This window comes from Adiantum capillus-veneris, chromosome 24 (genome assembly GCF_014529385.1).
Source record: "Adiantum capillus-veneris isolate H3 chromosome 24, ASM1452938v2, whole genome shotgun sequence".
Taxonomy (NCBI): Eukaryota; Viridiplantae; Streptophyta; class Polypodiopsida; order Polypodiales; family Pteridaceae; genus Adiantum; species Adiantum capillus-veneris.
The window spans coordinates 41,529,278-41,554,658 of record NC_140954.1 but is presented as its reverse complement, the minus strand read 5'-3'; the positions used below and the strand labels follow the sequence as shown (position 1 = coordinate 41,554,658).

General features: G+C 45.4%; 1 protein-coding gene and 2 pseudogenes across 2 annotated transcripts in view; 1 reads left to right on the top strand and 2 right to left on the bottom strand.

The window, feature by feature from the left end:
* The window catches only part of LOC147426264 (mRNA-decapping enzyme subunit 2-like), an 87,556-nt gene extending 63,261 nt beyond the window's left edge, over positions 1-24,295 (top strand). The window contains exon 8 of one of the 2 annotated variants that reach the window (XM_086498901.1): positions 24,056-24,295. In XM_086498901.1, coding sequence (XP_086355027.1) covers positions 24,056-24,105 — 50 coding nt within the window. In that variant the 3' untranslated portion in view covers positions 24,106-24,295. Of the gene's footprint in view, positions 1-23,427; positions 23,942-24,055 lie in introns of those variants that run through there. The other variant, XM_086498900.1, reaches the window with a different exon arrangement.
* On the bottom strand, positions 253-1,713 carry LOC147426266 (uncharacterized; annotated as a pseudogene).
* On the bottom strand, positions 8,126-8,761 carry LOC147426265 (uncharacterized; annotated as a pseudogene).
* Positions 24,296-25,381: the final 1,086 nt, after the last annotated feature.

Genomic DNA, 25,381 nt, shown 5'->3' with positions numbered 1-25,381 from the left:
ATAGCATAACCTTAATCAAGACCTCACCCTTTGAGAGCCATCTTACATCATGCATCTTTTGGGGTCTCAATTTTCCCCTTATACCAATTCCAAAAGCTCTCACCACATCCGCAAGAAAAGCATGTCTCTTTGGAGACCTCGAAGTCCATTTATAAAGCTTTCTTGCAATTTTGTCAGTGTACTTGAACTCTTTATGCTTACTAAAAGCATCATTGGATGCAAGAGCTTATCTATGAGCTATGCAATGAAAGCTTACAAGATATGGCGAACCACTCGTTTAAGCCTTGTCACTACCCCTACATGTGAACCTGTCATGACAGTTGCACCATCTGTTGCAATGCCAACCATCTTGGCTATAGCTACATTTTGGCTCTTAAAAAACTCAATCAAAACATCATAAAGAGCTTCTGCAGTAGCATTCCGAGGCTCCAAAAGCTTCACAAACTTTGTACATGCTGCCCCATTGCCAGCATCTTCAATGTATGTGACATAGAGAATCATATATTGTTTGACACTAATGTCCGTACTCTCGTCCACTTGAATAGAGAAATATGGACTACTCTTTAGATCTTGCATCAGTCTCTCAAAGTATACATGTTGAATCGCCTTGCCAAACTGTTTGCCTGCATCTTTCCCAGTTTAAGATGAATACTCATTGGCAAGTGGCATATTTGGATTTCTCATAAATCTTTGAAAACTGCATAAATTAGGATACTCCTCAAGAGGCAAGAACCTTTTCATTATATACCAGCTTGTTTGCATGCATGACAAAATGCATTCCTTTTCGCTATCTGCCATAATAGCAACATGCTTTTTCAATGGATAAAGTGCTTCTTCGCTCATGCTCTAACCACAAAAGCTTTGCATCATGATGCTCTCTAGAGTCTTCATGCACTTGAAGAGCAGGTTTTTGCAATGAGTGAGCCCTTTCCGGCTTTGCATAAACATTTTTCCTATGAGCGAACGTATACCACTTACACTTGACTCGTTCATTACCATCTTTGTCGATGATACAATAAGCCCATGGATGAGCTATTTTCTAGCTCTCTAGAAACACTCGATGGTATTTCTTATTTTCTGCTTCCTCCTTTTGAAGTGCCTCCTCTCCAGTCTCCTTAGGCAAAGTGTGCAAACCAATAGACTCATAAGAGTTCTTTGCTTTTTGCTTTTCTTAGGACGTCCTAGAGCAGCCATAACTTGACTCTAGCTGCTAAGGATAACAAAATAAAACATACTAATTAGGCAAAGCGTGCAAACCAATAGACTTATAAAGAGTTCTTTGCTTTTTGCTTTTCTTAGGACTTCTTAGAGCAGCCATAACTTGACTTTAGCTGCTAAGGATAACAAAATAAAACATACTAAGTATAGCTCAGTTTGCAATTCAAAAACAAAATCGAGGAGACTAAACAATTTGAAAGGAAAACAAATACTGTAACAATACCATTCCAAAGACTCTTTGAGACACAATACCGAAGAAAAAAGATAAATATTGCACCTGGGTTACAATGATAAAGTCCACCCTTCTTTTCAATCTCTTGCCCCATCTCTTCGTCAAACGGTGCACCACGCTTAGGAGTCGATGTTATTGGCTTCTTGCTTCACGGACCACAATGCACGTGACCGAGTTATAACTTTTCAAGTTTCTGTAGACTGTTCAGAGGAAATAGTTTTGGTCAGACTCTCTTTGTGATATTGGCTTCTTGCTTCACGGACCACAATGCACGTGACCGAGTTATAACCTTTCAAGTTTCTGTAGACTGTTCAGAGGAAATAGTTTTGGTCAGACTCTCTTTGTGATAAATGAGTCAAGGAGTAAGGGGAACAATGAACATTGCATAGCTCTCAAAATTGAAAATAAACGCTAACAATGGTCCATGGACACTTAGTACTTACCACTTGCCAAGTGAGTTCTGCAGACCAACGTTACTAGTTAGGATAGGGTGCAAGTGGGATAGGGGCCAAGACGCAAGACTCAAGTGCATTCTGCAGACCGTTCAGTTGCCAGGCCTCGGGGGCGTCTCGCTCTCAAGCTTCTAGTCCAACGTGGGCACTGGGGCGGCAACAGGTAGCAAGTGGGGCGCCATTGCGTTGGCAAGGAGTAGGACCCAGGTCGAGTCTCTCGACTCAGGAGTCAACGCGCAACTTCTCTGTTCGCAAGGCTCAAGCTGAGGCCGCACTGCGTTTCGTTCGAACCAGTTATCACTTACCAGGCACAAGTATTATCCCTTGGGCCTTCAAATTAAAATCTGGATGTAAGTTGTGTAAGCAAGTTTCAAATTGATTTCGGCTGTCCGGACTCCGTAGCCAAGCCACAACTTACAAGTTACAACCTTGGTCCGTCCTTGCCCCTAAATCGATTTTCCCAAATCCCTCTACTTTCCAAGTTTCCAAATTCCCTCTGTAGTGTCTTTTATAACTATTTAACATACATATAAATATGTTTATCAAAATTTGTTTTGGACAAGCGATTTTTTTGGATGCCATTCCGTAGACAATATACTCAAAATCCTCCCAATCCACGTGGATGGGCGATTTTCCATTCTACCGTGCTGTGGACATCTTGTTTCCTTCTTTGCCGTTCCTATGACAATTTGAAAGCCTTTGGCATGGTGGATGGCCGTCAAATCCAAATCCTAACGTTGACACACACACACACACACACACACACACACACACACACACACACACACACATATTTTTTTTTTGGTTGTAAATCTGGTTTGATTAATTTACAAGTGGGAAACCTCAAAGCGAGGAAAACCCACGAAAAGATAAGGATACAAAAGATGGAGCACTATGAGGCTCCGAAGGCTAGAAACAGTCAAAGTAAATCTTGTAGGCATTAAGAGTGATGTCTCCAGCTTCATAGGCAAAATGCAGCGCTTGACCAAGAGATAATTTGAAATAGGGAAAGGGGTCAACAAAAGTGCCCTGGAACATTAAGGAGTTCCTATGATGCCAGATGGCCCACATAGTCCAAAATCTGACCCAGGTGAAGAAGACTACAAACTGAGATTGTGGTGACCGAAGCACCCCAAAAAGCCAAAATCGTCTGTGAAAAGAGCCGGAAGGAAAACGTAGTCGAAGAGTAGTCGACACTTGCCGAATGAAGGCTCTGGAGTGACGACAACACCACAGTAAGTGTGGCACGGTCTCCTCAGATTCAAGGCATCTGGGGCAGCAGAAAGGCGCAATATGCCGAGCATGCAACACACTGCCAACAGGTAGAGCTCCAACCAAGCACCGCCACAAGAAAACACGTTTCTTCAAAGGCAGATGACTCTGCCAAATGCGAGACAATGCATGTTGCCACCACAAGGATGACTCGGAAAGCGACCACAGCTAATTACCCCGATGCACAATCCATACATTAGACTGAAGAATGGCATAGACACTGGCAGCTGAGATGCAGTCCAATCTAGTAGTAGCCAGATTCCAATCTGAGAAGCGAGAGTCTTCATCCAGAGGAGGAATGGGCGAATGAGCAGCAAGCATGTTTTGAATCTCCTGCCAGAGAGGAGAATAGTGAAGACCCAACCGAAAGTAGGAGACGGCATCAGCGAAAGAAAGAACATAACCCGAGTCATCAACCACCTGATGCACCTGACAGATTCCTTTTTGGGAAAGAAAATACGCTTGGCGAGGAGACAGTTGAACCAAAGTCGAAGCTAAAACCCTGCTCCAATACAGACTCTCCAAGCGAAGAGAGTTACCCCCAGAGGATTGTCGACCATCCCAAGCCAAATGCGAAGTGACAACCTTCCAATCAACAATTAGAGAAGAAGTAAATGGACATCCAGGAATGTGTCCTTCAAGCTTCCCAAAAATAACATCCCAATAAGTCGGTTTCCAATGACCAAAAGAAGGGGTGACAGTGTGCGCACACAAATGTGTGACCATGAGAGCCCAGGGTTGCTGCTGCTCCACCAAAACGGGCAACAACATAGCTTTCCGAGCCAGAAGATGACGTCTCAAGTCCAAAATATTAAACCCTCCTAGCCGCTTGGGAGAACACAGCTTGTCCATCAATAGAAGCCGAAGGCCCCTCTTGCTAGACGAGGTCCGCCAAAAATGCTCTAAAATATTGGACATGAGGGATTGCAAGCGCAACCGAGGCCAGGATAACAAAGGCAAGTAAAACTGCACATAAGCCACAAGGATGCATTGGACAATCTTGAGACGCACATGAAGTGGCCACGAGGACAATTTCCAATAATTCAACTTGGAATGTAGACGTTGGAGCACCCAATCCGTTTTCTTAATAGCCGATACATTCCAACCCAGCGGATAACCCAAATGGCGAACCAGAACATGGGGAGGAACAATCTCCCTAGGCCACAATATCTTATGCCAGTCACACTCTTTCAGAGGCAATAGCTTGGATTTGCAAAAGTTAACTTTGAGACTTGCTGCCAATCCAAACAAGTGAAGAGTATGCATAATCTGTTGCACATCATCAAAGAGTCATCCGCATAAGCTTGACCAACAAACTGTCCACACACACACACACACACACACACACCAAGAATGGGAAATTGGAACGAGGAATGCAGAAAGGCAATTCGTATGAAATGCCATTTCTTGTTTCAGACGTCCACTTTTGAAACACGTAACGGGGAAGCTAGATTGGGAAGGGGAAATGGTGACCTAAAAATGGCCATTCCCTGTATAACACACACACACACACACACAAATATGACATATCCATTCTCTCTAGAGGGTGATAGAAACTCAATTTGTTGGTTTTATAGAGTGCATTTAAAACATGCATGACCTCTATACAAACCTGCACCTACTCTTGGGCATTGACGACTTGAGAAGGATGCATGGTAAAGGTGATAATCTTATTCTTCTTGTTTGAACAAGCAGCGAAATTGAGGTCGCATATTGTCAAGTTTTGAACTTTGTACTAGGTAGATTCGTAGTAGTATCATTTCTCGTATTTAGCTTACATTAGGAAGTTGTTGCTTTAGAAGTTGTTGTGTGGAGTTTGATTTCTAGGATTAAGTCTTTGAGATGTCTTATCCTTGTTAGTTTAAAGTTGAGTACTTGATTCAAGTTTTAGTAAAGTAAGTTGCTTTAACTTATTTTGCTTATGCCTTTTCTAAAATCATTATAAAAAATTGTTTTATCTACTTTCATTTAGTAGCAATTAGCTTTTTCTTTTTTACTTGTTTTCTTGTGTCCCTTTCTTTTGTATTTTTGTGAGTGTTTATCCTTCTTTTAAATCGTAAGTTCAGACTATTCTGACCTTATGAAGGTATATATAATGATCCATTCTCTACCAAATGATCCTAAAGACTTTTTTGAGAATTTCGATAAATCAAAGGCTAATACCCATGGGGAAGAGTAAGGGGACATTCTATCTAGCTTCAGGTGAAGTAAAATCATGCGCCTCTTTGAGTCCAAAACTCTCGTTTTTTGGGGCTCTGGAGAACCATTTCTTAGAATAAACTTTAAGGGGATCTATAAGTATCGAACCACTTTAAGGACGATCTTGAGAGCTTGGCAAGAAGATCCAAGGCAGAAGTTCAAGACTGGGTCAATTGGAGAGAAGGAATCCATAGGGGAACTTATAGTCTTATAGACTATAGTTAGCATACACGAATCAATTTTTCCAAAAGACCGGCCAAAGTTGGATCACTAACCCACCACTAACAACTACCTTGCTAACACTAATTTTCAAGAAAGGTTTCAAAACCAATGGACCCATTTTGATGGAGGGTCCAAAAGAAACAACTTTGCTCAAGATGATTAGTATAGGAGAGAGAAGTCTTCTCGAGTGACTAAATCATAGCATCTTGTCTAAAGCTTCACAAGCTTTTCCAATGGTCAAGCGCTCACAATTATGACCATCACTTGCCTCTGGCCTTTGCTTAGGCGGTGGTTGTTGCTTAATTATAGGCGGTCTGGGTCCTTGATTTGCAATAGAGTATATCGGAGCAGCCTCTGGCGATGCAAAGTAGGTTGGTTGTACCATAGGTTGTGGTACGTACCATCCTTGTCCTCGATAGGAGGCAAGATGATTTGTTTCTAAAAAGAATTGTATTTGGTGTGATGACCATCATCATCAACAAAAGGATTGTGAAGGCTATCATGAGGCCTATGAGAAGAATGTGAGCTTTTGGAAGGATAAGATGATTTTTGAGTCAAACAGAGTTACCCCCTCCAACTAATCTTCGTAAAGGTGGAATGAAAAGCATACCCTCTAGAGAGTCTAAAATAAGCACAATATCATCAGCATAAAGCAATAGAGGTACCCATATTCCTCATAATTGTGCCCCTCTATGATCTATCCCCTACTGTCTCAATGTAGTCAGAGATCCCATCAATACACAATCCAACAAAGTTGGAGAAAATGGGGCATCCCTTCTTCACCCCAATAGTAGAGTGATCACGCTCTAAAAGACCCTTTGTTGTCCGTACTCTCCCTATAACTATCTCATAGAGTGCCATGATACCCTGTACAATCTCCTATGGGACTCCCAAGTCATGCAGTCACCGTATCAATCTGGCTCTTGAGCCTCTCAAAGGCTTTGCAAAAATCCACAAAGCTACAATAAATCCTCCTTCCATGTGCTCTACCCTCCTCAATGATCGCTCAAAGTGTGAAGATATGATCAAGTAGGGAATCCCGAGAGAGAGAGAGAGAGAGAGAGAGAGAGAGAGAGAGAGAGAGAGAGAGAGAGAGAGAGAGAGAGAGAGAGAGAGAGTTCTATTATCGTCCTCGGAGGTTAAATATGACCTATGGGACCAAATGAACATGTCACGTGGTGTGAGTGGAGGTCATAAGTGACTCTCGATGCTCAAAAATGGCTGAAATGAGTGTCGCAATAGAGTCCACATCGTGGTTGGGAGAGGAAGGTATGTAGGGAGAGCTCATGGTTGAATATATGGGGAAAAGAGGACCTAATGTGGTCAAAAGCTGAGCACTCAAGTAGTGTGTGGTACTCACTCTCTCGCACTTGACGAGGGCATAAGGTGCAAAGTCGATGACACTCCTCGCCAGTGCCCCAACGTCCTGTCTCGCAGCGTAGAGAATGGGAGCTAAGACGAATGGAGGCAATGGTGCGGATCGCACTCAACGGGATGGGCTCAAGGATGTAGGGATGTGTTCGGTTACCTCGTTCGGAGAAGAAGAGAGATTTGTAGTTTGGGGCAACGTGTGTGGTGTAATGGCTGAAGGGAGAACCTCCAGATTTCTCCCAAGCCGTGATACATTGGCGTTGTAAGAAGGCCTCATTAACTTGGGAGTCGATCGACGCATCCTTGACCAAGTGACATGCATCCCATCTTCCAAACCATTTCTTGATGTCAAGCATCCACCCCGAACTTAGTATTTTGCTCTTGCATGTCTTTTGAACCTTTTGACTTGCTTCATATGCGATTCTAGGAAGTCAATGCAAAGGGCTACGTTGTGTCTTACGCATGTACTCCACAACCCTTTGCATGCCCAAGACCTCAATGGAAAGCAATCCGGACTCAAGAAGTAAGAGCATGTAGGGTGTTTGTGTCTTGACTTGGAGAAAGTTGGTGAGAAAAGGCTTTTGGACATTCTCAAACTCTTTCCAAGTAGACTTCCCGATGCTTCCACCCCACACCTCCACTCCATAAAGAAGCATTGGTGTCACCAATGTGTCAAAGAGGTACTTTTTGAGAGCCCAACACTTGATCTCTCCAGCATTGCACATGTTCTCAAATGCATAATAAGCCCTCTTTCCGGCTTCCAAGCGACACATTGCACAATCCTTCCATTTATGATTGGATGGAACCTCAAGGCCAAGATACTTGAAGAGAGAGAGAGAGAGAGAGAGAGAGAGAGAGAGAGAGAGAGAGAGAGAGAGAGAGAGAGAGAGAGAGAAATGAAATGAAATGAAATGTTATATTAACGTCTTCAAAAGGCCAAAGTGACCTATGAGACCAGAAAGTTACAATGTGGTGTATCTGATACAAAGTCAGATTAACAAAATAAATAAAACTAGGATAACAAAGTATAAATACTACAGAATCCTAAACTAAGTTGATAGGTGTGAAAGGTGAAAGGCGTGAAATGTGTGAACTAAGCAGTACAATGTGTAGACAATATGGGAGGGAAGTAGAGATCCATCTTCATAGAGATTCATCTTCATCTGCACTTTGGACGACGGAAAAGCATGCTTCGAATCCTTTGCTATAGCCTCCTTCGAAACTGTGTAGCTCCTCTTCTCCATCGGGGTCGTCTAGATCTCCCTAGCTCCAATGCTCGGTCTATGAGAATGCCAGTAGTGCGGGCAGACCTCTCCACTGTTGGCTGCTCCTCTGTCTGTTCTTCTGGGTGTACAATATCTAGTGTAAAGAAATCTGTGATGTGTCTCTGGGGTTGTCTCTCTTGAGCTCTCCTCAGTAAAGTTTCTCTATGCCTGTGTAACTCAAGTAGATATAGCCCAAGACATCTCTGATCCTCATAACTCATGACCCTAGATAGAGGCCCAAAACCTTCTCTGAATAGACAATGAAAACTGCCTCGTATCTCATAGTACACTGTGCAATGACATATGTAATGTACGTCTGTCTCTGGCTCTAGATGGCATAAGTGGCATATCCTGCTATTTGTTGGTGTCCTTCTGAATCTGCCAGTTTCAATCTCGAGCTGATGTGAGGACGTGCGTATCTGGCCAATGGCACAACGCAAACCATGAGAAAGATGCGTGTCTATATAGCTAGGTCGGATCACAAACCCATCCCTCGTGAGGTGGAGAAGATGCTCTCTATAGAAAGCCATCTTTGTGCCCAACTCCTGTATCGGCTCTATCCATGTCCTCCTCGTGTCCAGTTGGATCAAATCTTGACGAATGAGTCTATTAATCTCTACCCGCGTCAGAGACCTCAAGGGTGCCTGTAGAGAGTATTGAAAAGGAGGCAGCCTGTCCATGGTGAAACCATGATGCCATCTGTGCATAGCATGATGTATCCCCATTAAGAGCTAATTGTCTGGAGGACTCTAGAGCCACCCTGGCATATTTGTCTCTGGCAGTATCCTACAAACTGTGTACAAAGGAGACTGATCTGGTAAGCGCCTCAATCTCCATAGGGGGCAGCCAATTCCGCTCGAATGATATCACGCGGTACGGAAGCCTTGGCTCTAATCAGCCGAGAGATCATAGATACCAGGGGCTTCTCCATACGCCTCCAACCATCCTGGCCTACAGAAGGTCCCCAAACATGCACCCCATATAACATAGTAGAGGCAACCAAAGTATCAAGGAGCCATAACTTTGCCCTAGGTTCCTGGAACTGAACACCTGCGAACACATCCTCTCCATTCCTCCCAGAGCCGCACCAGCTCTAGTTAGTCTAGTCTCTGCTGCTCTTCTCAAAGAAAATCTCGGCCCAGGAAAGACTACCCCCAGGTAAGTGTATGCATCTGTATACTCCACAATCTCTTGACCATATTTGAAAGTAGGTACTGATCTCCTGACCCATTGCGGTGTGGTGTTAAACACCATAACCTAGGTTTTACCTAGGTTTACACACAATCCACTATCCTTTGCAAAACTGCGTAGTGCATCCAAATGTCGTTGCATACCTTTTGGTGAGTCAGATATCAACACAATATCATCAGCATATAGCAACAATGGGATCCACGTCCTTGCCAGCTGGGCACCCTTGTCACCCTCTCTGTCAATGTAATCAGACACCTCATCAACATAAATACCAAATAGAGTAGGAGACAATGGGCAGCCCCGTTTCACTCCAATAGTAGAGTGAACTAAATCAGATACCCCTTCCGGAGTGCGTACATGTCCCATCACTGATCTGTACAAAGCCATAATCCCCCAAATCACCTCCATGGGCACCCCCATCTCCTGTAGTCTGCGCATCAATTGAGCTCTTGGTACCATATCAAATGCTTTGCGAAAATCCACAAAACTACAATAGATCCGTCTCCCATGTGCTCTGCCCTCCTCAATGATGGCCCTGAGTGTCAAAATATGATCAAAGTGGAGAAACCCCTCCCAAAGCCTGCCTGACCCTTTGCTCGTACACCCTCGCCCTTTGCCCAATTACTCAAGTGTTGCTCCAAAATAGATGCATACAACCGTGCCAATGTGTGTCCAACCATAATAGTGCGGTAGTTCCCAGGCTCTGTAGGGTCACCAGCCTTGAAGATGGGCACAATATTAGACAACCTCCAAGTCTCAGGTAATCCCTCACGCATGGCACGATTGAACAACATTGCGAGAACCTCCATCAGCATATCCCTCGCATGTATAAAGTGCTCCGCTACTAGACTGTCATGATCATATGCCTTCCCGTCCTCATCCTTTCAATGGCCCTTTGTACCATCTCAGATGTAAAGAAAGTGCTTGTAGCTGGGCAAGGCTTGGTAGGGTCTGGAAGGGGTTCCTGCCAAGGAACCATATATAATGACGTCGCATATTGGCCCCACACATCAGGTGAAGTAATCACTGGGGGAGGAGAGTACTCATGGAAGAGTCGCCATGCCTCTCCTGAGTCCCTACTCAAGAACATTTGATATAAGTCTCGCTCCATCTGAGCTAGGTAAGCTCGCTTCTTCCGTTGCACAAGGCGTCGGAAAGCAATCCGAGACTGTCTGTAAGTGATGACTCCTAAAAGAAGATCCCTTTGAAGCTGGGCTCTGATCTCTTTGCACTCCTCATCATACCAACTATTCTGGGGCATGCTCCCAGAATGTCGTCTCTTGCCCGACTGAGTGTGTGGGTATGCCATTGATGCAGCCCCATGCAGTGTCTCAGTTAGTAGAGTGGTGCACTCCTCCACTGAGAGGCCTGTACCATTTGTGCTAGCCGTGCCTTCCAATAGACGGTCCCAGATCTCCTCTGTATAAAAGAAATCAGTCTCTGGTGTAAATGTATAGCGGGTGTGTGACCTGCCTCCTGATGTCTGGGTTGTACTATACTGAAATTTAACGGACAGTGTCAAGAGAGCATGATCTACTGCTATGCCCACTGGTCTGGCTCCCACTGTGAAATCCTGAATGCAGTGGACAAAGCTCGGTTGTGTCATAACATAATCAACTGTATTGGCCCCATGTCTGTGTGGAAAGCATGTGAAACCGGCTGCTCCAGGAAATCGCTGTAAGCCATTAAGTATGGCTAATCCATCTGTAGTCGTCATTTCCATGAGGTATCTCCCATACTCCGTCTGCTCTCTGTCATCTGAGCATCTGTCAAGTCCCAACTCACCCACATCCAGCTCTCTAAGCATCTCATCTGAAGTGTCGTAGAAGACTGTTTGCGAGTTGCCCGTTCGGGCATTGAAGTCCCCTAAGAGAATGATATCACCATTCCTAGAAAACTCCCATATGTCATCATCCAGTATAGAGAAAGGCGACTGCCCTCTAGATGCAGCATACACTGATGTACTGGAGGAAAGTAATATATGGCAATATAAAGGAATCTACATGTGTCAGCTCTCATTCTCACCCACATATATCTAGCATGATCATCTCTTCGTACAATATGCAGTAATGGTTGTAGTTCCTCTCTGAATAGCACTGCTACTCCTGCTGAACCTCTACTCCCATTCTCAGATCTCGCATTTGTCCTGTGAGCTGTCTCCCATTTGTATCCCACCACATGTGGCATCACCTGTCCAGGGGCCTGATGAGTCTCTGAGAAGAATACAATATCCTTGTCTTTGAAACTGTCCTCAAATGCACCCACGTCAAACCTCATAGATCCATTACAATTCCAGGTAGCCATCTTCAGTGTGGTCCCATAGGTCTCGCACTGTTATGCAATGCGCCGCTCTAAAATCACCACCCGTCCATCTCTGTAGAAGGCCATCTTTCCCTTCTCCCTTGCCGCCTCATGTGCGAGCTGTGAGAGAGTCAGGCCATCACCGAGGAAAATACCTGTCTTTTTGAGAGTGGGCCTCTTCCTCAAGAATTCCTTCTTCTCTTCCAACGAGGGGAAGCGTAGTATGAGAGCTCTCCCCTTTGAAGACTCTCCCGTGCCATCACTTTTCTTACCTACCCTCTATGCCTTTGTGTGCAAAGGCTTCTCCATCCCTGAAACCGGCCCGTAGGGCGGTAGGCGTTGGCTTTCACCCGAAATTCTTTACTTTAAACACACACACAGAGCACTTTGCAAAGAGAACCTGCGACGGGAGTTAACACTTGAATACACACACGGCTCGGAAGCTAGAATGCTCCGAGCAGACGCCGACAACCTGTAGGCCCCAAAATTGGCGCCCCTTTCGGTATTTCTTTATTCTTTAGGAGGGTAAATTACAAGGTAAGGTCCTGGGAATCCTTCACGTGTATCCACCTAGATACCATTTGATTTGGCTAAATTTCGGCAGCATAACAGCCCCAAAACTTGCGCGAAACCAATTCCCCTGCTGGAACTCGCTTGCACTGTCGTATACCCTCTGATTCCTGTCCAAAAACAGTAAATTCAGCACGCTGTATTTACTGGTTTTTGCCCTGTTTTCAGCCCCAAACAGTCCCCTAACTGTCCTTTGCCAGTGGGGCACGATTCCCAATGATCCTGGCGTCCGTATGGCTGAAAAACAGTCAAATTACAGCGCATACACAGCGCTGATTTTGCACCTGTACGGTGAGGTTATGACCCTCACCAGTGCCTGCTTTGGAGCAGCAGTTAGCTACCCCTGTTCCTGCTCAAGGAGGCTCTTGCCTCAGCACAAAAGCATGAACCCACACAACTGTACATCAGTCAAATGAGTAGCCCTCTTGTGGGGCATCACATAACTGCACGTAGGGGAGAAAGAGAGCAGTATGTAGCGTGCGGGGCATCACTCCCGTCACCATACTGTGCATAGAGGGCAAGGTAAGCATTCCATAGCTTCTGTACCTGTTACAATCCGCCTGTGGCTGAAAATGGCGCCCCCTTTGTTGATATGCAGCTCGTTTTTGCCTCCCAGAGTGGCAGAATCGCTCACAAGCTGACACGTCGCCCAGTTTCCGAGTTTGGGCTTTCCCTGCTAAAAATATCTCAACTGGTGCGTCAGTTGACTTCGCGGCAGAGTTGTAAAGTGTTCCCCTAGTCATACCGAAGGTAATGACGCGAACACATTTCGTGGCCCAAAATAGCAGTTCCCTAAATTTTAGGAGATGCTTCCGTTGGGCTCCCACTGGTCTTCTGACCATCTATCCTCATTGGGACCGCATCCAAAAATGCAATGTGGCCCAACTGTCGGATACTTTTTGTTGGTAGTCCCACCTTGACTTTACGCCTTAATTGAGTTCACTTCCTAGTATCCACCAACTTGCTAAGTGCGACGGGGGGACCTATATGATCTTGCTCTGAGCCTAGACATCCTCTTACCATACGAATTCCAGTGCCGACCACTTCCCGTCTGCGGGTGAATCTACCGTTCACATTGGCCATACAATGTCCGACCGTTTGCTACTTCAAAAAGAGGGTCTCAAAATAAATAAAATAAACCCCATTGGAAAGAAACCAACAACCAAGGTTAGCAGTTGCCACATCTCTGTGACATGGTTAATAACTGCCACGTCCTCGTGACATACCCCCCTCTTGAAATCGCAAACGTCCTCGATTGCATACCATAAATACACGCCACTGATGATCTTGTGCTATTAACACTCTTTTATCATCGCATGTATCCGCAAGAAAGGTCGTAACATGCATAGATACAAATGACTTAATGAGGCCTTCATACTTTTGCCATTTCCATCTATGGCACTGAATTCATATGTACATTTGATGTACTAGCTCTATCATTACCCCTCTTTTGCACACGTTGGGTTGGGGCATAAGTAGGCTGTAACCCAAAGGCTTCAAGGTAAAGCTGCAATACATTTGGTGACTCTGACAGTTCATGCTCTTCCATCCACTTTGCATCCATAGGCGAATAGTTCTTGAACTTCACCAAATAGCGTCTTGCAACTTGTCCTTTAACTTTTCTGTCCTTATGTGCCAAAACTTGCTCAGGTACCAGGATCTCATCAAGTTCCTCAACTTCTGGCTGATCCTCAACTGGCATATCTTCTGGCACATCACCCACGAAGGGTCTTATAAGACTCACGTGAAACGCATTATGAATCTTCCACGCATCAAGCAATTTCAACCTGTAAGCCACATCGTTGATCTTGTCAAGCACTTGAAAAGGCCCATAGTAACGCATGCTGAGCTTAGGAAACAGCCGTTCCTTGCCCTTCATCTTCTTTAATCTTGCCTTTTCGAACCTTAAGAGAACCCAATCACCAGGTGATAGTAGCAATTCACGACGGTGACGATCAGCAGCCTTTTTCTGTTTTGCCTGAGTCTTCTCCAAGGCAACTTTAATCTTCTTATACATCTCATCCATGTTCTCAACATATCGATCTGCCTCAAAGATCTTGTCCTTTGTGTGCAAAATGGGAGGAACCTTTTTGCCGCCTTCAACAATTTCAAAAGGTGCTTTGCCAGTAGACGAATGCACCGTATTATTGTACGCATACTCAAGCATAGGCAAATACTGTTCCCACTTGCCCTTATTATCTGACACATAGCATTTCAGCAGATCTAAGACAGTAGAATTGGCCTCTTCTGACTGTCCATCAGTTTGTGGATGAAACGAAGACGAGAACTTGAGCGTAGTACCCATGTTCTCAAACAATCCTCTCCAGAACAAACTGGTCATGCGAGGATCACGATCACTGATAATCGATTGTGGCATACCATGGTACTTAAACACATTGTACATGAACAAGCGTGCCATCTGATCAGATTTTATCTTCTTCCTGATAGGGATAAAATGGGCCTGCTTGCTGAACCTGCAGATAATGGTCCATATACCATCATTCCTTGTTGGCGTCCTTGGAAGATCAAAGATAAAGTCCATAGCAATGCTTTCCCATGGCTTATCCGGAATCGGCAGTGGTTGTAACAACCCTGGTGCCTTTTGCCTGTCAAACTTGACCTTTTGGCAAACTATGCATGCTCGCACAAAGGCATCCACATCTCTCCTCAAGGTAGGCCAATAGAAGAACGTCTCTACCGCTTTAACTGTTGCATCAATGCCACGATGCCTTGCATACGGTGGGACATGACTCTCTTCCATGACCTTATGTCGCAGTGGCCTAGTGACACAAAGTCTGCCATGCATCATCATAAAACCATCTCTGAGGAGGTAGTGCTCGTGATGTTGCCCCTCTTGTAATTGTTCAAAGATCCTTGCAAAATCTTCATCAGCAGTATACTGTTCCTTCATGTCATCTAACTCATGATGATAAGGAATTGACACAGCTGAAATTTGTGGCTTTCTTGATAACGCATCAGCCACAACATTCTTCTTGCCTTCCACATGCATAATCTGGAAGTGGAACATGGAAAGAATGTTTGCCCATCGCATATGCTTTTCGGATAACTTTGACTGTGTCAAGAAGTATCGCAAGGTCTGATGATCTGTTTGGACAACAAAATCAGCACCTAAGAGGTAGTGCTTCCAGCTAGAAAGCGCATGAATAACGGCCAAGAGTTCTTTCTCATAGACTTGCATAGTCCTCTCTGGCCCTTGCAAAATTCGGCTTTCATATGCTACTACCCGTCCATCTTGCATTAGCACTGCTCCGATGCTACTGCCACACGCGTCACATTGGACCACAAATGACTTCCTGAGATCTGGCAAAACAATAACTGGATCTGAAGTCAACTTTTCCTTTAAGAGACTAAAAGCTGAAATCTCTTTTTGGGTCCATCTGAAAGTGACCTCTTTCTTTTGCAATGCGTGAAGAGGCGATGCTATCTCTGCAAAATTTCTGATAAACCTTCTATAGTAGGAACACAATCCCAAGAAGCTTCTGACATCGTGCACAGTCTTCAAGTCTGGCCATGTCTTGATAGCTTCGACCTTTGCGGGATCCATTCTAACACCATCCTTTGAGACTATGTGGCCCAGAAAGTGGATCTCTTCAAGGAAGAAGTCACTTTTCTTAGGATTGACAAATAACCTGTGACTGCGCAGCTCTTCGAACACAATGGTCAAGTGACGCCTATGCTCCTCTTCATTCTTCGAATACACAATCATGTCATCGAAGAATGTTCCAACAAACTGTTGATGCGAGCGGAAAATCCGGTCCATCATTCTGTTGAACGTGGCAGGAGCATTTGTTAGCCCAAACGGCATCACTAGAAACTCATAAAGACCAAATGTCGTTCTAAACGCAGTCTTGTGCACATCCTCTGGGCTTATACGAATCTGATGGTACCCACTCTTCAGGTCTATCCTGCTGAAAATTGCAGCACCCTCTAAACGATCGAGAATATCATCAATGCGAGGAATAGGAAACCTATTCTTGATGGTATTCTTATTCAACGCACGGTAATCAATACACATGCGCCATGAGCCATCCTTCTTCTGCACTAGGAGCACTGGGGAGCAAAAGGGTGAAGAACTAGGCTGAATCAGCCCCTTCTCTAATAACTCCTCAACCTGGCCCATAATCTCTTTCTGCTGCGCCGCACTAACCCTGTAGGGAGGTCTATTTGGTGGGCTACACCCTGGCACCAAATCTATCCGATGGTCCTCAGGTCTCTCTGGCGGTAATTGCGACGGTAATGAATCAGAAAAACAGTCACTAAACTTTTGCAAAAATGCTGACCTTTCTTTATCTAACACAGATAAATTTGACTGATCCCTGTCTGAGACATCACGTGCAAAAATCAAGTACACAGAAAGATGATTCTTTATTACAGAAGTGATAGCAGAAGCAGATACAATAGGGACTGACTCTCCTTTAAGCTTTACATCCAAGATGTGAGTTTTGCCCCTATGCTGTACAGTGATCTTTTTGTTGTAGGTATCCAAGACTCCATGCACTCGGAACATCCACGGGATCCCCAACAAGGCATCACAACCTTCCAGCGGCATGATGTAAAACTCTTCAGTGTCCACATACGACTGAATATGCAGACGCAGTTTTCCAATGATAGGAGTAACACACTCTGAGTGGCCAGGACATGCCAACCCTGCCTCTGCTGTGTACCCCATCTCTTCAGCTTTGATGCCGAGCTTCATAGCTAACTCTGGTGAGATAAAGTTGGCTTTGGCACCTGGATCAAAGAAGATGAGTGCCGTCTGATCCCTAACTTTACCCCATGCCCTGCATAACTCACTGGCATCTGTGCTGGGCCTGTCACCCACCATGTCTGGCACTAAACCTGCCGTGGGTTTAGGCTTCTTGCCTTTCTGGTCTTCTTTATCCTCTGAGTCAGCTGGCCTTTTCCTTTGTGGACAATTGATAGAAAAGTGACCAGGCTGCTCGCATATAAAGCATTTGTTCTCGGCCATTAGGACCTTCTTTTCCTCGAGCGACTTGCGCACAAAAGGCTTCCTTTTCTGTTTCTTTGCCTACGCTCCAGAAGTCCCACTTGAATCCTTATCTTTGGTGGCCTGTTCTGACCCCTGTGACGCATCAGGAGCCGTCTTCACAAAGGGCTTCTTCGCTGAATTTTTCTTTTGCTGCCCTCCTTTATCACTGCTCGGAAATCCACTGTCCTCTCCTTTCAACAGGGCAAGACCAGTGTTCGCAACTTCCATAAGCTGAGTAAGGGTAGCCACTCTATTCTTTGTACAGTAATCGCGAAGCCCTTTAGGCAACCCACAACAATACTTCTCTATCTGCTCTGTCAGTGGCACAAATCTGTAGGAGGTCACTGAGAGTAATGCTTTACAAAACCTCCTATTGTACTCCAGCAAGCTCTTGCACGAAGCTGCCGTAAGCTGGTGCCAATTTGTCAAGACATCGGCTTCAAATTCATTTGATAGCCAAGCAGATGCAAACATTTGCTTGAAGTAAACCCAAGTGGCGGGTGCCTGTCCTTGCATTAACAATGTCGTCCACCAGGTAAGCGCATTGTCCTTTAAGAAAGTGGCAGCTTTCCTGACCTTCGAGGCCTCTGTAAAATTCCCTCCCGCATAAGCTGTATCAAACTGCTGGAGGAAAGTGAGTGCCTTTGTCTTGTCCTCGAAACCACTGAAGGTACTGAACTTTACCGCTGCACCACCTTCTTTGTAAGCCTTCGGCTTCTCTAGTGCCCCCAAATTGTCATACGGAATGGTCTGTAACATGGGCACTGTACTAGGCATGATCGGCACGTGTTGGCCGTTCACATTTTGCGTCAGAGGTGCGATATCTGGCTGCTGTCCAGAAAAACCAGCCATGCCAAAATGACCCTGTGGCACCCCAAACTGGCCCTGGTTGCCGTGGAAACCTTGCTGCATGCCGATAGTACCATACATGGGGTTTGGCATGATGCCTTGCATACCCCCGAACACTGTTCCTGGCATGTACGGCTGACTTCCAGACGCATAACCAGCCATACTTTGGAACACTGATCCACCCCCGAAATACCCAGGATGTACCGTGGGTGGTGGAAAAACTGAGTGCATAGCCTGGTATCCAGCTCCCTGTCCATTCAAAACAGCATGCTGGCTCTGAAAGGTGGCGGGCTGAACTGGCATAACCTGTGGAATAGGCGTTCTAGCCACCTGTTCAAGCACGGGAGGAATCTTCTTTGGAGCCCCCGACTCCGCAACATGCGAGTGTTCCCTTTCCTCCTGCGCCTCATGAAGTACCTGGGCTTGAGCTTCAACAAGCTCCGTACGCGGCGTAGGTTGCCTATTTTGCTGTTGCACTGGTGGCGCTTGCAAGAATTCCATAAACCTCGGATTCTGCACCAGCTGCGAAAAGACATTCACCGCGGCAACTAACTGAGTCTTAAACGCATCATCCTCAAGTTGCCCTGTCATAAAGCCCTGTACTACTGGAGGGACATTCACGTTGGCAGGAGGTACAGACTGACGTGGCCGTGAGCTCTCGCCAATCTCAAAAACCATAGGAATCTCCTGCCTGTCCTTTGGAGAGGAACCCTCTTCCATAATTCCCTTTCCCTTGTCGGCCATAGTGTAATCCCCGCGTTCTTGCACTGTGTCTTTACCCTGAACAATCCAGGCTCACTCTTTGAGGAAAAAGTGATTCATATCCCGGCGATGGAACCATGAAACCGGCCCGTAGGGCGGTAGGCGTTGGCTTTCACCCGAAATTCTTTACTTTAAACACACACACAGAGCACTTTGCAAAGAGAACCTGCGACGGGAGTTAACACTTGAATACACACACGGCTCGGAAGCTAGAATGCTCCGAGCAGACGCCGACAACCTGTAGGCCCCAAAATTGGCGCCCCTTTCGGTATTTCTTTATTCTTTAGGAGGGTAAATTACAAGGTAAGGTCCTGGGAATCCTTCACGTGTATCCACCTAGATACCATTTGATTTGGCCAAATTTCGGCAGCATAACAGCCCCAAAACTTGCGCGAAACCAATTCCCCTGCTGGAACTCGCTTGCACTGTCGTATACCCTCTGATTCCTGTCCAAAAACAGTAAATTCAGCACGCTGTATTTACTGGTTTTTGCCTTGTTTTCAGCCCCAAACAGTCCCCTAACTGTCCTTTGCCAGTGGGGCACGATTCCCAATGATCCTGGCGTCCGTATGGCTGAAAAACAGTCAAATTACAGCGCATACACAACGCTGATTTTGCACCTGTACGGTGAGGTTATGACCCTCACCAGTGCCTGCTTTGGAGCAGCAGTTAGCTACCCCTGTTCTTGCTCATGGAGGCTCTTGCCTCAGCACAAAAGCATGAACCCACACAACTGTACATCAGTCAAATGAGTAGCCCTCTTGTGGGGCATCACATAACTGCACGTAGGGGAGAAAGAGAGCAGTATGTAGCGTGCGGGGCATCACTCCCGTCACCATACTGTGCATAGAGGGCAAGGTAAGCATTCCATAGCTTCTGTACCTGTTACAATCCGCCTGTGGCTGAAAATGGCGCCCCCTTTGTTGATATGCAGCTCGTTTTTGCCTCCCAGAGTGGCAGAATCGCTCACAAGCTGACACGTCGCCCAGTTTCCGAGTTTGGGCTTTCCCTGCTAAAAATATCTCAACTGGTGCGTCAGTTGACTTCGCGGCAGAGTTGTAAAGTGTTCCCCTAGTCATACCGAAGGTAATGACGCGAACACATTTCGTGGCCCAAAATAGCAGTTCCCTAAATTTTAGGAGATGCTTCCGTTGGGCTCCCACTGGTCTTCTGACCATCTATCCTCATTGGGACCGCATCCAAAAATGCAATGTGGCCCAACTGTCGGATACTTTTTGTTGGTAGTCCCACCTTGACTTTACGCCTTAATTGAGTTCACTTCTTAGTATCCACCAACTTGCTAAGTGCGACGGGGGGACCTATATGATCTTGCTCTGAGCCTAGACATCCTCTTACCATACGAATTCCAGTGCCGACCACTTCCCGTCTGCGGGTGAATCTACCGTTCACATTGGCCATACAATGTCCGACCGTTTGCTACTTCAAAAAGAGGGTCTCAAAATAAATAAAATAAACCCCATTGGAAAGAAACCAACAACCAAGGTTAGCAGTTGCCACATCTCTGTGACATGGTTAATAACTGCCACGTCCTCGTGACAATCCCCATCATGGATGTAAGGCTTGTGACCTCTTTGTCCACATTGTTTATGTCCTTGAGATCGGTCACTCTCACATGCAATGCTCGCATCCGCCTTCTTTGTTCCTCTTCGAGGGTCATGTTGATAAGCGTCGGTGTACAAGGAGTTTCTTGACCTTTCCCTTTCTTGGCGACCTCAATCCATTTTTCGGCTTCGTTTGCCTTTTTTTGTGTCCTTGTTATCATCTCCGCCCATGAAGATGTCTTTGCCACACTCAGTTTCTCTTCCTCTGTGATCATCCTTACGTGTTCCTTGATTTCCTTGATTTCATCTATTGCCGAGGGCTGAAATTCGCCTTCCTCTAGTCCACTGCTTACTCTATCAGCAAGCTCCTGTTTAAGGGCTGAGACTTCTTTTTGGAGTGTCCGTATCTCGGCGTTTGGGTTCTCCTGTTTGAAGGTTGAGACTTCTTCGTTGAGTGTCTGTATTGCTGCGTTAAGGCTCTCTTTCTCCTTCTTCCACTGCGCGCCTTCATTGAAGACCATCTGAAGGAGGTTGGCCTTCTCCTTCCACCATCCTTCCATCTCTGTTTTCCACTCCTTCATTTCTCTCTCCATCTGCGCCATCCGCTTGTTCGTGAGCATGAAGGTTGCTTTTGCTCGCAACTTGCAAACAGGTGAGACATTGACGGCTTCCGTGTCCTATGCAGGGGAGATTGCTTCCATGTTTTGTCGTTCAAGAGATGTATCGGGCTCACTTACCATTTTGCACACAGAATTTTCCACTGAATCCTACGCGTATGATGCCCAGCTGAGCTACGCGTATGATGACCCTCCTATGCGTATGGAGTAAAAGCGCCTACCTGTGTGAACGATGTTGCCGTCTACGTGTATGATGATGCCACCCATGCGTTCTTGCCGCCATCTACGAGTATGATGTCTCCGTCTGCATTGTTTCCGCCTGCGTATCTGACCACCAGCTTCTGCTGTCCAGCTAGGGGGCAGGGCGCAGCATCACGAAGGGGGGCAACAGGAGGGGGCAGGGGGCGGGGCTGCAGGGGGCAGAGCGCACAGGGGGTGACGCGAGCAGGTAGGGGCGGGGCAGACAGGGCACAGGCAGGGACTCCTGTCTAAGGCGTGCACAGGCAGCAGGTCGCCGAGTTGGGCAACGTGCACACAGGCAGCAGGTGACGCGAACCCTAATCTCTGTCTAAGGCGTGCACAGGCAGCAGGTCGCAGAGTTGGGTGACGCGCACACAGACAGTAGGTGACGTGCGCACAGGCACACACACAGAGAGAGAGAGAGAGAGAGAGAGAGAGAGAGAGAGAGAGAGAGAGAGAGAGAGAGAGAGAGAGAGAGAGAGAGAGAGAGAGAGCGAGAGAGAGAGAGAGAGAGATGAGATGAGATGAGATGAGATGAAATGAAACGATATATTAGCGTCGTCAAAAGGCCAAAATGACCTATGAGATGAATCTGTTACAAACTGGTGAGTCATGTTTGAGTACAAAAAAAAAAGATACTTAAATGAATCTAGAAGTGCTACTAGCATGAACAATGTGGGTTATGTGTGATCACTGATACAATGGGTGCCCAATAGAAGAGAAAGATACGATGGGTGATGATTCCATCCTCATCTCTGGTCCTAATAGCTCATGACTTTGGAGAAGGGTCCGCAGCCTTCTCTGAATAGATGGTGGAAGCGACCTTGTATCTCATAATACACTGTGCACTGACATATATAATGCATCTCCGTCTCTGGCTCTGTATTGCATAGGCGGCATATCCTGCTAGCTGCTGGTATCCCTCATAGATGTGTATCCATATAGCTGGGTCGAATCACAAACCCATCCCCTGTGAGTTGGAGAAGATGCTCTCTATAGAAAGCCAGATTTGTGCCCGACTCCAATGTTGGTTCTATCCATGTCCTCCTCGTGTCTCCATGTCCTCCTTGTGTCCCCCTTCGGATATGTCTCATTTGTGACCTTTTATGCGATGCTTGTTGAGGTGGCGGATGACTCTATGTCGTGCTTTGATTCAACAGTCCCCTCGTTGTTTGAAGGAGCTTGAGCGGCAGCTGTTGATTTGGAATGCTTATATGTCAGATTGAGAGGGTTGACAGCTTGGGGAGAGGACACTCATTGATTGGGCCAGATGGGAAAGTGGTCTGGTACCATCTTTACATAGCTGGTCTAAGGCCTGCCACCTCCTTGGTTGATGCAGAGCTTATTGGCACCACCTATGGGATCTGTCGAGGGGTTGCTACATGTATGCGAGAGATTGATACTGCTATTTCTGCTGACTGGCATGAGATCAGGCTACTGCCCTCTCATAAGGGGTGGTGGGCTTTGTTTCACCCTTCTTTTGGCCAGCCGCTTGTCGCTTGCCATGCAGAGAGTCCAAAATCTGACCCAGGTAAGGAACACCGCAAACTGAGATTGCGGTGACTGGAGGCACCCCAAAAAGCCAAAAGCGTCTGTGAGAAGCGCCTGAAGGAAAATGCAGCCGAAGGGCAGTCCACACTTGCCAAATGAAGGCTCTGGAGTGGCGACAACGCCAGAGTAAGTGTGGCACGGTCTCCTCAGCTTCAAGGCATCTTAGGTAGCGGGAATGCGCAATATGCCGTGCATGTAACACACTGCCAACAGGTAGAGCTCTCACTAAGCAGCGTCACAAGAAAACACGTTCCTTCAAAGGTAGATGACTCTGCCAAATGAGAGACAATGTGTGTTGCCACCAGTGACCACAAGCATGACTCGGAAAGCGGCCACAGCTGATTACCATGATGCACGATCCATACATTAGACTGAAGGATGGCATAGACATTGCCAGCTGAAATGCAGTTTATGAGCACGCTCGTGCACACGCGCGCGCACACACACCACACACACACAGAGAGAGAGAGAGAGAGAGAGAGAGAGAGAGAGAGAGAGAGAGAGAGAGTCCACCTCTCTTCCCTCTTTTTTTGTATTTGCAGATAGTACTCCACTTTTACCTCTTCCTGTCTCAGAGCCACAAGTTGGGGAGCTAGTTGATGGGTCTAGAAAAGGCTTTCAGAACTTCAAGTTCAATTACGCCTTGATACTGCAGAAATTAGATGAACAATAATGTAACGCGTTTACCACATTCTGTGTATATAAACAAGTTCATAACAAATCATGCTTCACCGCTCTGGATAGTTGCTGCTCTGGGACACACAAGGTTCTCGTTTTCACAGCTTTTTAGTCAGAGACATTGCAATCTGGAAAGCAACGGATTTTCTCAGGTGATATGCCCATGTATCGTGACTATGCTGATGTCTTGCCCTTGTAAACTTATATGTCTAGGTATGCAACCAATCGCTGTGTTGCATTTCATAGCTCATAAGACTAACATATTTGCCATCGATATACATAATCATTCCTGTTTGTACCGCCTTTTAAGAGGTAGAAACTACTACTGTGTACAGCAATTTCTCTCCTCTCTAATGTTCCTGCCATGACTGTCGAGTATGGGCTGGTAGCATTAGTATCTCCAGTTGGAAAGAGTTTGAAAATGCTCAAAAGCCTAAAATACACTACTTGATTGAGTCAATGTATAGACCACAATGAGATTTTATTTTGCAGCCGTAGAATGGAGAGGACAGAAAAATACACATGAGGCCAACGAACCATGAATGTTATTTCGCCTTTTATAAAGACTAAAACAAGGCAATTTGTCTTGTTGAGAAATTGGATGGTGTACATGTAAAGGACTTGAAGCTCTTATGGTTTTGATCGATGAATGGAGTATAATCTCATTAGCTACGAACGTGATGCTTGTACAAAAGGATACGTAACTGAATGGTGTTACCATGATTTTGTTTACACAAAAGACACGAAAATACGATGGTACCAACATAACAAAGATTTTACAATTAAAGTAATTATGTGTTTAGTTCGATTGCAACTCAACAATGGAACATGAGAAACAAGTTAACGGGCTTTTTGTTCCTAGCATGGAGTTGTATGTTTTCGAAGAACACCTCTTTAAGATCTATACAGTGAAAAACTTTACTTTTCTCAATGATTTCCATTAAGGAATGTACAAATAGAAGATTGCCCTAGGGAAATAATTGTGGTGTTGCTTGAGTTAAAAACATCAACATGCTGTCCTATGCTTCATCTATATTCTAGAGGTTTAGTTAAAATATTTAGAATTTAGATATCTTTATTGTTTTACGTAGGGTAAAGTTCGAATACACATTGGTTGAGAATACCCTTTCTTTTGAATGCATATGGTAAAGAGGGGAGCCCCCATAATTTTCTATAGCCATTTAAAAGCCTTTTGTCAAAGTGTATCAAAGCCTTGTTTTTTGTTGACCACCCAATCATTTTTGGCTTTCTAAAAGAAGCTTTAGAGAGAGGAGAGTTAGGCAGACATTTGAAAATTCATTATTTCCATTAGTGATTGGACCCACCTTTCATGTGAATGGTTGAAATCTTCGTGTTTAGTTTGTCAATTGATGGGTCATTTTATTTCATAGACTTAAATGACTTGGCTTTTTTTGCTTTTACTGCCAAACTGAACCTTTACCTTGTTAATCATAGCTTGTAGCCAAAAGGTTTTGAAAACGTTGTCTTCGTAGCTCACAACGAAGGCACAACTTGTACTTCTTGAGAAAAGAGAAATTTTCCTCGTAAGAGATCTTATATGCCAGCTTCTCCCTTTCCATTTTAAAGGATTGACTTATCATTAGTTGAGGGTTTTGGCTTCTGAGATTAACTAACTTCATTAGTTCAAGTCATTAAGTTATTCCGCTATTTTGTCGTGTGTGCATTAGGATTGATCCCAATCATGCTTCATGGGGATTCAAGTTTTCTTTTTTGGGTATAGATTCATAGGGATTGAAATTCTCAAAAAGCTTGGGGGTCTTCTTGCTCATTAAACAATGATTGGCACAATTATCTTGG